A 12,863-nucleotide genomic window follows, 5' to 3' on the forward strand; every position below is an offset into this window, starting at 1 on the left:
CAGGCCAATCAGATTTGTAGCACAGATGTCTCAGTGCAGCACTAAATGTCACTGGAGATGCAGTGTCCAACCTGAGTCTGCTGCTCTGTAATGAAAAGATCTGCTGTGCATACACACAGAAGAATCCCCCCAAGTCAAGTTTTCTATTTGTGGAGCTTGGGAAGTTCTCTTAGGTACAAATTAATTTATCTTCTTATAGCTGTTTGATTGATTTTCCCTCTCTCAAAGACACGGGTCATCAAGTTGAACAGTAAAGAAGCAGGATCTATTTTGAGCTCTCACAGGTATTAAGTTGAGGATCTGAAATCAAACACTTTTTCCAACAAAAGGGGTTATTTTGGTACAGGTTGGGTGGTGTAGCGTTACATTAAGGCAATGCAAAGGAGGCTACAGGGACAGGAAGCGGGCAGGGACCCAGCTGTTGGCCTGAGCCAAGTGAAAATCCCTGACCTATAGGCAGGAATGGCTGGCATGCAGGGTGCTGTGGTCTTGGCAGGGGAAACACTACTGCTTGCACATGCAAAACACTCAAACACAGACAACTAGGTATGCCAAGGTGTTACTAAAGCTCAGTGCCACTGTTGTTTAAGCTAGAACACCTGTGCAGATTTACCATCTACTGCTTACCCATTGATGGGTTTGGTTAATAAGATAAATGTAGACAGGGTTTCCATACGTTCTTAAATATCAATTTCAAGGACTTTTTAATTTGATCTGAGGATATTTTAATGAGAACCATCAGGCTTTACAAAAGCACGCAGGCAACAATAAAAAGGGAGGCTGAATGTGTGAACACTTCTCGGTTGTGCTTTGTTACAGTGATGGCAGAAAACTGAAGGGGACACAACTGCAGACAGCAGAATGTAGACTATTTACTGATGTTCAAGGTGCAATATGTAAAAATTTCAGTTTAAGATTAAAAATAACTAAAGTTATCAAAGAATGTGAAGAAATAAGAATTTAATTCAATTCAATGATCAAATCTGATATTCATTTTCTGATAACTGGAATTAATGTTTGTTTTTTTAATCTAATTTCTGATAAAAATAATTGAAAAAAATTGCTACTTTGGTTCTGATGCAGTAAGCAATCTGCAAAGTTACTAATAACTCAACCTATCAAATAAATGTAGTGGTGTAGTATAAATAAGCAGTTAATGCAAATACTCAAATAATGAACAAGGACCTTGCAATTGTTATTTAACCATGATATAAAATATTTGACTTCAACAGGACTGGACACACACTGAGACGACTTCATTATTTATTATGTAAAAATCCAATAGCATCTTATATACAATCATAGAAAAAAACAAATCAAATGTTCGTAGTATTACAATAGCATAATTTCAGGATTAACAGTGGAATTAAACTGCGACAGGTAATCAACCTGTTGTACACCTGTTATGTAAACCTGCTGCAAATGACTTAATTGAAGAAATATTACTTTGCGCATTCCTCAAAAACTAAAAAAGAAAAGTTAGAATAAAGTTACAAATACTACATGGTGTTTACAAAAGCCCTACGAGGATGTTCCTGCTTTGTCCGCATTGCTAAGTGAATATAGGGACAAACTTTAACGTGGCCGGGAGGTGGAGTCATACCGCTCGTATCATTGTTGAATCGACATCATAAAATATTGAGTACAGCTGGTAACAACACTTCAGTACTGTATATTTAGAACAGTGCATGGACAAGATGGTGAAGAATCTGGAGAGAAGACTTGCTGAATGTTTATGTTCATTCAGTGCAGAGATGAAGAAGCAATGTACTTAACTTAAATCTATCCCCTTCAGGATTATTTATTAACTTGGTTAATATAGGCCTTTGCCTATATTTAGAGTTTCCATTGGCACCTATGTTACCTAATACATAAAACCATGCAATCAATAAACATGCTCTGTGGATACAAATGTTCATACATTCACACAAAGAGCAGGACTGACATGATCCCCATGACATGAATGTGAACTTTATAACTTAACACATAAATAGACATTGTGACAATGCATACTATGCATAGGCTTGTGCAGAGGATGTCCACATAAATATTCAGCAGTTGTCAGTACTTCAACAGCTTCACTGTATTATTTCATTCTTGTGTGTTGGAGGCAGCAGAGGCTTAAAGCCATTCACATGACAGTCCTTCCTTTTTGGTCCCGCGGAGAGTCTCTAGAGCAATAGCTCCTAACGTGTTAGTGATGTAAAACAAAAAAATACATTGTCAAACAGCAGGGAAAGGAAAAAAATCAATATTGATCATAATTTCCACTTAACTTCAACAGTCAGTGCAAGAAAACATGTTTACCTAATACACTAAAAGTCAGCCAAGTATGCAGTTCCATCACATACTTAAGGCATATATTGGGCATAGTAACAATCGGACAATGTTTGTAGTTAAATAGTGCTTTGTGTTAGTCACAAGTAACACTCTGTGTCATGAATCAAAGGAAACTGGACAGTCTTGGTTAAACATTTGTTTGCATTATGATCAGTTCAATCACAAATGATCTTCCAGAGAAGTTACTAGAGCCAAATACTCTGTGGTTATGTACCTTCAAACATGTATAGTACATAAAAAGCCACAATACAGCGACAAAATGTACACCAGAAACAAATGTCACCATGAATCATTATGGTATGAGTCTGCATAACAGGGCTGAAAATCCCTACACTGTCAGTGGTCTTTTAAACAAGACCCAGAAACTACATTTTATGTCAAACCATAATGTCTTAATTTTTAATGGGTGCTTTTCCCCTCATGGGCTCCTAAATACAGACATTAATACCTTCTTCAAACCTGGACCCTCTACTGTCGTAGAGTTTAACAACCACTGGAAACACCTCACACTGACACGGGACATGCTCACACCATTTTGTACACGAGATGCTCTTGATGCATCAGGCACCTTCCTTCAGTAGTTAGCCACTACTCTGCCCCTGCAGCCAGGTTCTCTTTCCTTGAAGTCGGATCATTTCTCTCTGTTCAGGTTTTCACACCACTTCATCCGACTCCAGGTTGTATTCTTCATACAGGACATCTAGGATTCCCAGCTGCTTCTCCATTGCAGGCAGATACACTCCCAGGTCCCTGTGCATGCCGATGGTGAAGCCGCTCTTCTGCTCGTCGCCCTCTGTTGACACCAAGGCGGCACTGAAACTTTGATAAGATGGGGCGGCTCTCAGCGCCAGCTGGAAAATAGAGGCATGTAACAGTCACAATACAAGAACAGATGGACCTCAGAGGGGAAAAGTAATGGTGAGAGTAAGAAATACTTACAGCAAATACACCTCGCACAACCCATCCGTGGTACTGCCGAAGGGTCTTTCCATAGGCATTATCTGGGTGAAAAATACACACGTGGCGAAATTATTGACGACGTTCCATGTATTTTAATTTGTTTGTAGATGTCTGTGTTAGAAATCAGACTCACTTAGCGCTCCCTGGATGTCTTGTTGTCCTGCGTTAACCTCCGACAGGAACTCCTTGAGGAACTTGAGGCCTCGTCTGAGCCACAGCAGAGCCTCGGTGGCAGAGTTGCGCACCTGGGCAACACCTGTGTGGACTTCATGCAGCACGATGGACTGAATGGTGGGGAAGTTGCCGGGGTCAGACATCAGCTTCTGGTTAATTTTCTGCAGGGTGAAGAGAGAGGGTGATATAGTGACATGAGCAGGGAATAGATCCTGATTCTACTCAAACAACTCATAAAAAAACTATGAGAAATTCTCAGTAAGTTATCTGATCTTGTGTACACCGACAGAGCAAGAATAAGAAGAGTGACAAGCTATATGTTTGATTTTTAAGCCAAACAAGGAGTTGAGCATTAATGTGCACAGCAGATGTAGACATGATCATAAAGTACTTATGGTGATTTATCTGTTTGATGAACAACTATGTAATGATGTCTTTTGTGGAACATTGAATTCTGGTTTAAGTCAACGGATTGATGACATGTTCACGTACCTTGATATTTCCAACAAAATCCATTTTAACTGGTGCAAACACTGTGGAGCCCAGCTTGTCTGAGAAGAGAGAATCCATGATCATTTCTTTGTTGCTTATGAAGAAGATTATCTTGTTGTGCCTATATCTTGATCTTATGGCTGTTAATAGTCAATGCAGCTGCCGTAGTTTATTAAGCAATGATAAAGAGGAAAGAAAACCCTGTGCAACAACTTCAGAAGAAAATTTCACCTTTCTGACTGCAGATATGATGAGAGAATAATGAAGGCTTGTGTCCCACTAGCAGAGCTAATATCCTGAGCAATTCTGACATACAGGACATCAAACACAGATATCACTGGTATCTGGATCTGTATCAAGATTTTATGGGAGCGATTTAATTAGGGCTGAAAAGCACAAATAGAGATGAGCGGCACTTGAGGGACAGTTCACCCCAAAATCTCAAATAAATGTTTTTTTGTCTCATCTGCAGTGCTGTTTATCCATCTAGATTGTTGTGAGTTCCCAAGTTTTGGAGATACCGGATGTAGAGGTGTTTGAGATATCTGGAATATACTTTAACTAGATGACACTTGCTGTTGGTGCTCAAAGCATCTGCAGACATCTCCACAGCTGATATTACTACTGTGTGCAAATTGAACAAAGTTTATCTTCAAAACTCTCATTCAAATTCGCTTTATTGTCATGAATGTCATACCACATACCACCGGAAAATTTGTGATGACCAACAATCCTAATCCTAATTAAATATTGGGCCAAGTCTGAAAAAGCTGGCCAGCACCTTCTTGTGTCCATCTTCACTTTTTTTTTTTTTTGTCAGCCGCCTGTCAATGTGTACAGACACTGTGCAGACGTGTACACAAAGACAAGGACACATGCAGACACAAGAACATGTTTGAGCGAATCATATGATAGGCTGCAAAGAATAAACGGAACCACTGACAGACATACAGGTGCAGAGGCAAGTAATTAAGGAATTAAAGAAAAGAATGATGATGAATCCACGACAGCAAGCCTCCACCTCATTAAGCACAGACAATGTGAATGACACAGCATGCACAAATGACAAGAAAAATAGCAGAAAGAAGATTTCCTTATAAAAGTTATAAAGGGTGAAATGACCACATGTGTGGCATCATGAGAGAGAGGAACAGAGTTGCAGGTTAAGAGGAGGAGAGAGTAAAAGTGACCGGCCTACCTAATACAGGCACTATTGCATAGCATGAGTCCAAAAACTCTTGAGTAGGGATACCATTGTCGTCGTCCAGTCTTATATCACTAAATCTAAAAAAAGTAGAACAGATTCAAACAGGAGAATGTATTAGAGGTAAGTATGCCATTTCAACTTTTATTTGATCAAATCAAACAGAAAAAGAAAAGGGTACAAAGGTCAAAACCAAGCCAGAGAAATGATTCACACAGTGTCATGCAGTTCTATGCCTGACAATACCTGAGACTATTCTGCTACTTTGCCTACAACTTCACAGAGCCGTTTCTTTTCATTTTCTCAAGTTAATGCTCTAAAACTGTCTCGTCAGTTTTAAAATAACAACTCCAAAATGTGCATACTGTAGTCCCCGTCTTGCAGTTGAATAAAGAGATCAACTCCAATATAATAATAACATTTACGAATATTACAGAAATGATTATAAACACTCTAGTCCATTGTTCAGTAACACTCTTCGAGGTCTTTTAAAAAAGAAAGTGTAATATTTTTGAAATACAGAGTGAAACAAAAAAGCTTTACAAACCGAAACATCAGATGAGGGCCTCTCTGTGTCATGTGATCAAGAGAGAACACACTAATATAAAACACTGATCATGACATCTTGAAATGGATTCAGTTAAAATATTCCAAATCTTATAGAATTACTCTGTGCAACACGGTAATAACAATTAATACATTTCCATAAACTGTGTAAGTAACTGTGCAGCAGAAGTGCAGTGCCTCAAAAATACTACATATAGCTTAGATTGGTTAATCCTAATACTGTCATTGTGAAATATCACAGAGTTACTTCATACAGTCGTGTGTCCTAAAGGATGTGACCTTCCTGAGTAGCATTTTCGTACCTGTGACTCATTGTGCTGAAGAAAGTTTCCACCTGCTCTGTGTCTTCTGACTCGGTTGAATCTCTGCGAGTCTCGCCTTCATGTTGAGCCTCCTCTTGGTCCGGAACAGCTTCCTGTTGGTGCTGAGGCTCGACAGCAGCGTTAACTTCCTTGTTGTTGTTGTCGTGTTCTTCTTGACTTTGGTCCAGTTTGTGCTTCTGTTCTTGTTCAGTCTCCTCTTGATCACCAGCTTCACCGTCCTCATCCCCCTCTGCTGGTGACTCGTAGTGTTCAGTCTCAGAGGTATTCTGGGTAGTGTGTAAGGTAGGATCAGCTGGCTCCTCGTGGACCAAGCTGTTGCCGTTGGCTTCATCAATGTCTGTGCGTCACAGTAGACAAAAAGAAGACATGTGCAAAGTATGTTTACAAACAAAAGCGTTGAAAACTAACAAGCATACAGAATATGCTGTCAATCAAGATGTCTATCACAACAGATTTAAAGCTCAGTTTCATCACACTGGGTGTAAAAAATTGTGAAAGCAGAACTTTGGTGGCTTGCACAACTAACATTTAGACTCGTTCTCTACAACCACTAGCAGGAACACTGAGACAAAGCTCATGCTCATCCTCAATTTACTGTTTAAGTAAACTTATATGAAAGAATTCAAGAGCAAGACCCCATTTTGTGAGGAGTTTAAGCATTGCTGCACTGACCTCTATAGGTTGAAATGTCTAAGTAGGACACTTAACATCACATGGGTGTGATATGGTGTGACTGGTTTCAGTTGTGACCAAACCCTAATGGGACTAGTGTTATGCTTACTGAGGACAGAGCAAGCAGGAGCTACAAGATGGCAGCACTAACTGATTTTAGTTTTTCATCATCTTCTCGTTAAGAAGAATGGCAATTTTCCTTAAAAAATTCTGTTTTATTGTATTGTTCAACGCATCTTACAGTGAGAACGTACACGTATTAATAGATAACTTAAAACAATAAATTGGAAACAACTGGTCCTATTTTCCTTCACCGGCAGTAACTTCCCCTTTGTACTGCTGAGGGAAATGCAATAATGTAGCAGGGCATCCATCGCTGTCCGCTCACTAAAAGCCAATAATCTATCCTCATTAGGTCAGATGATGAACACACAACAGCCACTGCTCTTTAGGCCGGTGTGGTCTCTATTTTATGGTATGCAGTAATGGTTGTCAGTTCAGAGGAGCACTTAAGGTGAGAAGTTGGGACACCTGACTTACCTGATGGGGAAGAATGGTGTTCTGGTCTATCTGGCTCATCTGGTCCCTCTGCTCCAGAGTCGAGGCTCTGGTTCTCGTGTGCAATTGATTCTCCTGAGGTTTCGCCCAAATCTCTCCATCTGGAATGAATTTAAGTGCAGTGTGTTAATTCTAAAACTTGATGGATTTGGATGACCTTCTTTTAGGAAAATATCATTGGTAAGTGTGTTGTACCACAGGAATGCCACATTATAACAAGCTATGACTGTATCAGCAAAAAACATTTAAAAAGGTTTTTATTTACGCCTCACTTTTCTGAGTGCTACTTTATGTGGCACATAATGATAAATGGAGAAGCGGTGTTGTCAACATAAATACATAATGACAGAAGAAAAAGCAGCCTACTTGTCTCCAAGGTTCTGATTTAAATGATTGACAGGCTTAATCTGTGGGATAAAAAAAAAGACATGAGGGGATTACAGTTTATATATATATAAATATTTATTTATGACAACAAGCCATACTGTGTATAGATGTTATTATCCAATTAGAAACAGGAGATGTAACATACCTTCTGAGGTTTGATGGCTGCTACTGGAGGAGATCCTGGTGGACTCTGTGTTGCCATATCCGTACTGAAAGTACGATTTGCTATCTGCATGCATTCCTCTAGAGTCTTAAGGAAAGTTGTGCATGTAGACTTCACCATGTTTCCAGTGTCTATGCCCGTCTGAAAAGGGCAGACAAACACACATATTAGCTAACACTGCCATGTATCTCAGCACCGCTCTGAATGTCCTGACAAATATGTTGTTGGACTGAAATCTGCTCAACTCTACAAAGCCAAAACTCTTTTTTAAGTACTTGTGAGAACATTTTCTGCTTGTCTGGTCAGTTGGTAAGCATGAGCACACATCAATTACAAATGCGTTACCCTACACTGCAGTTTCACACCAACAGCAGCTTCTCTTATTTCATTGGCTCATCCATACCTCCGCTGTGTCCCCTAGCTCATCATTCTCCTTGATCTTGTTTACTTGTTGCAGAAGAAGGTCACAGTACAATCTGAGCTCTGACATCTTAGTTTTCAGTGCCTCTGTGTTCTCCTGGAGCTCTGCAATAGTGACAGCATACGAGTCAACATTTGGGAAAACATTTACAGTATTTTACAACAGGGCTCCATGCTATGCTATATTTGGATTTTATGGCATCCATATACCTTTTTCTCTCTTTGTCCGGTTGTCTGTAAGGCAAGCTTTGGCTGTTCCCAGTGCCACCAGCCATTTCTGCCTCTCAGCAGCATTGATGGCTCTGAGGTAAAAGTACTGCTCTCCTGGTATGGTCAGGTCAACTCGTGTAGAGTCAGAGGAATGAACTAATTTTAGAAAAAAGAAAAAAGGAAATATGCTTGTCAGAACTACATCTAAAAAGCAGTAGGAAGCTAAGTACTCACACTTGCACAATGAAACACAGTACAGAGGAAAAAGTGAGCCATACCGACCTTGGATTTCACAAACTGAAATTTTAATGCTGCCCTTGCAGCCTTTCCAGGCATCTTCTTGAGAGTCATAGTAAGACAAAGTTCCTCCATCAAGCACAAACCAACGAGGCTGCCAACCTGAAAAAAAAATCGTTTTATTTAAAAGAATAATTTCTGTAACGTTGAGTATGAGCATGGGTATTTAAAAGTCAAGAGGAGTTGCAAAGAGTTGCCTCTTAGGTTACGTTATGCTAGCAACAGCTAAGCAGTTGTTAAATCAGATTATAATGACAGATGGTGGGAACAAGCTAAATTAGCTAGCGCTACCTGTTAAGACTTTATAAATAAGGTTAACTTCCAGTTCGTTACACACCACTAAGCAAAGACAGAGAAAACGTGTTAAATTAAAGTGATGTATAAGCTCCGACAGTTGAATGCTAGCGTTAGCTTGACCGTTGCCTATCAACTCAACGCCAGTGCGCTATGACGATGTCATGCTAGCTACAGTAGCCGCCTTAAAACGAGCGCTACGACCGAAAACACCCACCCACTGTGTTTTTGACTTACCGCTTATGTAATTGGTCCATTTATACAGCATTCCTTCCATTGTTTAATTATGTGTTTTTGCCGTTCATTACTTGTTTATCATAACAAGATATGATGCACAGCTGATTGCAGCGACTCCATCGGGCCCCGAGTGTGATTTGTGGAGTAGCGTCCTCGGCTCTAGATCTCCGCTACGTAGATAAAAGTGCGTAAACTTTTTCGTGAATGGGGCTCTAAGCTATCACGAGAGAAGCCGACGACGCCCCTCCCACTTACATCAGAGGGATTTAAGTACTGTGGGTGTTGATTGAGGCGATTGTCACAACCGAGAACCAATAGAATAAGAGAGTTTATATTAAGGGCGGGGCTTAAGGTTGATTTTATCCAATCGTAGCAGGAGGAGGGCAGACAGCTGAACAGTGGCTGCGTTCATAGCAGAAGTTGGCTGCCACGTAGTTGACATCCCTGCCATGTATCTATTTTAGTTACAGTATTTTATGGAAGCGTTCAAATTAGCTTTTAGTGAATTTGGTTAGCAAGTGAGCTATCGTCTATCACAATGCTTCTTTTTTCTATTTGTTCGATATTGCCCTCACTGTTTGTGTCCGTCACTGGGAGGAAACTGCCCGAGCCAGAAGTGAAAATTGAAGTTTTACATAAACCCTTTATGTGTTACCGTAAGTCAAAATATGGAGACATGCTACTTGTTCACTACGACGGATTCTTGGAGAGCAATGGCACCATGTTTCACTCCAGGTAATTTGTTGCTAGAAGCTGTAAAAATGCTGCATGTTGAGTCATTTTGTCACAGTCTTGTGCAGTGTGTGCAGGGGCAGCATGGGGTCCCTGCTTGATAAAGCTGTAATCTATATATCTAATTGCCTACACAATGATGCAGCCCAGCAGTTGTCAGAATATGTGCTAGTCTCCATTCACACCTCAGCATTAAGTGAGGTCACCATTCAACTATTATTGGACATATCTGTCATATCAATTCTGTGTGTATTGGACTTTTCTTTATCAAAGAAAATGTGATGGATCTTTCTGACTCTTGACAGCCGCAGTGATGGGGATAAAAATCCATTATGGTTCACTCTTGGGATCCGAGAGGCGCTCAAAGGTTGGGATAAGGGTCTGCAGGACATGTGCAAAGGAGAGCGCAGGAAACTCACTGTCCCTCCATCTCTGGGATATGGCAAGGAAGGAAAAGGTAACGTATACATGAAAAAAACATGTCAGAGGGGGTCTGTTGCATCGGATCTCCCCTTCTTTCTGTGTGAACATATCTGTGCTTCTCTTACATTAATGTTTCTGTTTGTGTACAGGCAAGATCCCTCCAAGCAGCACCCTCATTTTTGACATTGAGCTCATGGACATCCAAAATGGTCCCAGGTCACACGACTCTTTCCGGGAGATGGATCTCAATGATGACTGGAAGCTCTCCAAGGAGGAGGTGTGAAATTCTTCCAAACTGCTTTTCTTGATGTATCAAGAGCTTATATGTATTTTTTCCTATTGGTATATGTTATCATTATTCTGTCTGCTTTTCAGGTGAAAGAGTACCTGAAGAAAGAATTTCAGAAACATGGATACTCGCCTAATGACACACATCATGAAGTGATGGTGGAGGACATCTTCAAAAATGAGGATGAAGATAAAGATGGTTTTATAACTGTGAGGGAATTTGTCTACCAACACGATGAGCTCTAAAGGACTGATTTTATCTACTTTGCAAAACTACAATCTGCTGTTTGTTTCATGAATTTCTTCCAAAATAGTGCCATGAATTGAGGAATTGTGAATTAGTTTCTGGGCGGTTCATGGACCTTTTGATTTTTACACTACATTTAAACAGTATTGTCTAACTTTTGATTTACATCAGCTCCATTTTGTGCCATTTTATAGAGAAGTACATCCATAATTTATTTATGTTTCCATCATTCATGCACTGATGTCACCACAGATGTATGTAACATACAGTATTATACATTTTAAAAAACTGATTTCATGAAATAAATGTTTTCTAAATAAACAGAACTTTATGTTAATTCATGTTTATTATATTTATAATACATGTGTTGAAGACCAAACCTGTGCATGCACTCAGCCTTGGTGATGTGATACTGGATGATAGTGTTATTTTCTGTACAGGTCTTCATTAATCACTAGAGGGCACTCTTGTCCTAGACTTTGTATCATACTTTCAAATCTTAATCAAAGCTCAAAACAAATCCAGCAACAACTACTGTCAGCTGCCCTCTTTTTGCCTAACATTGAATTTCTTTTCATATGTTTACTGTATAATTTCAGGGAACTTTAAGGAACCAAATTCCCTCAGTGGTGTCCATAATGTACATTTTGCAAACAAAAACGTTGCCTAAAACAGTATACAAATGCAAAATTGTCTCTGAATCCTGAGTAGGAAAAAAGGAAAAAACCTCCATCATCAAGTGACCATGGTCACACTCACTCACAGCTCTGTTAAATTAGACTCATTGTACGCCAAACATCATGTGAGTCCAACTTCCTGTTTGTTGTCTATTAAGTAATGAGAAGTGATTTGTAAAAATAAAATGTCCTATGTTTATAGTGAAAGACACTGCAAGGTATCTATAATATACAGTATTAGCAATCACAGGTTTTATAGATCACATACACTGTCTATATGGTTTATAACAGACGGAGCAGATGTAACCTGGAGCTCAGTGATCTATCAGCAGGCAGTAGCTCTCAGCTGTGCAGCATCAACAGAGAGAACAAAGACTAAAGAAGCCACTGAAATGTGATAGCTGTCAGTGCTCTCAGTCTCTTCCCTTCTTTAAACCATACAAATGAAAGCTGTAAGATTTTGATTGACTGAATCTTGACAGCCTCCCCCTAAAATAAAAAAATGAATGATGCAGCTGAGATATTAGAAGATTCAATCTCTTTCTCCCAGAAACAGGTGCATGAAAATTGCACCACTATAAGCGACTAATACTGTAGCATACTGCATGTTTGAATTTAAATTTTGGAGGATGCTTGTTATTTAAGTCACCAGCCTCAACCATCTACCTACTAATCCTATTGGAATCACTTAAATACATAATGAAGACGAGTGAGAAGGAAGCCTGTTATTGTTTTGCAATCTTCTCCTGCTAAAATAGCATCCTGATGAAGGTTGACATGCACCTGCGGCACTCTCAGAAACACAATTTCAGAGGAGGAAGTAGGATTGTGAACACTGTGGTGCAACTGTGTCTATTCACACAAAAGGCACCATTGTTTTCTTCTCCATGGAAGTTTATATGGTACCTGGCAAAATTCCACTCTACTGACCACACCTAAAGGTAAAACTGGACGAATGGGAAGGCCACAGAGACAGAGACTGAATATTTGATAAGGCCTTCAGGGTAAAAAGTACCTGGCAATAACTGTCACAAGACAAATAAAATCTTGTTAACCACATACCTGTGATTCACTGTGCTCCAGGCTACAAGCGATCATCACTAGCGTAGGGCTGCGCCTTTCATCTGAATGATCCTCTTCTACAGCTATTACACTATGGGAACGCTATGTTAAATGGAGACTGATGTTATGAGAAACA

The 12,863-nt window shown here is 39.7% G+C and overlaps 2 protein-coding genes across 2 annotated transcripts; one reads left to right on the forward strand and one right to left on the reverse strand.

The window, feature by feature from the left end:
* Positions 1 to 1,246: 1,246 nt before the first annotated feature.
* Positions 1,247 to 9,432, reverse strand: plekha8 (pleckstrin homology domain containing, family A (phosphoinositide binding specific) member 8). The gene is made up of 13 exons (XM_073485803.1): positions 9,299 to 9,432; positions 8,753 to 8,869; positions 8,471 to 8,626; positions 8,244 to 8,365; positions 7,823 to 7,981; positions 7,657 to 7,697; positions 7,273 to 7,391; positions 6,040 to 6,397; positions 5,165 to 5,250; positions 3,967 to 4,025; positions 3,434 to 3,635; positions 3,280 to 3,341; positions 1,247 to 3,191 (listed from the first exon to the last, which is right to left on the reverse strand). Exons 1-13 carry the CDS (start codon positions 9,336 to 9,338, stop codon positions 2,994 to 2,996), a joined length of 1,719 nt encoding a protein of 572 aa, XP_073341904.1. The 5' UTR covers positions 9,339 to 9,432; the 3' UTR covers positions 1,247 to 2,993.
* Positions 9,433 to 9,750: 318 nt separating this feature from the next.
* fkbp14 (FKBP prolyl isomerase 14) lies at positions 9,751 to 11,314 on the forward strand. Its single transcript, XM_073485797.1, has 4 exons — positions 9,751 to 10,033; positions 10,336 to 10,487; positions 10,603 to 10,730; positions 10,829 to 11,314. Exons 1-4 carry the CDS (start codon positions 9,837 to 9,839, stop codon positions 10,985 to 10,987), a joined length of 636 nt encoding a protein of 211 aa, XP_073341898.1. The 5' UTR covers positions 9,751 to 9,836; the 3' UTR covers positions 10,988 to 11,314.
* The last annotated feature ends 1,549 nt before the right edge of the window (positions 11,315 to 12,863 follow it).

Source organism: Pagrus major, chromosome 17, assembly GCF_040436345.1.
Source record: "Pagrus major chromosome 17, Pma_NU_1.0".
NCBI classification, from domain to species: domain Eukaryota; kingdom Metazoa; phylum Chordata; class Actinopteri; order Spariformes; family Sparidae; genus Pagrus; species Pagrus major.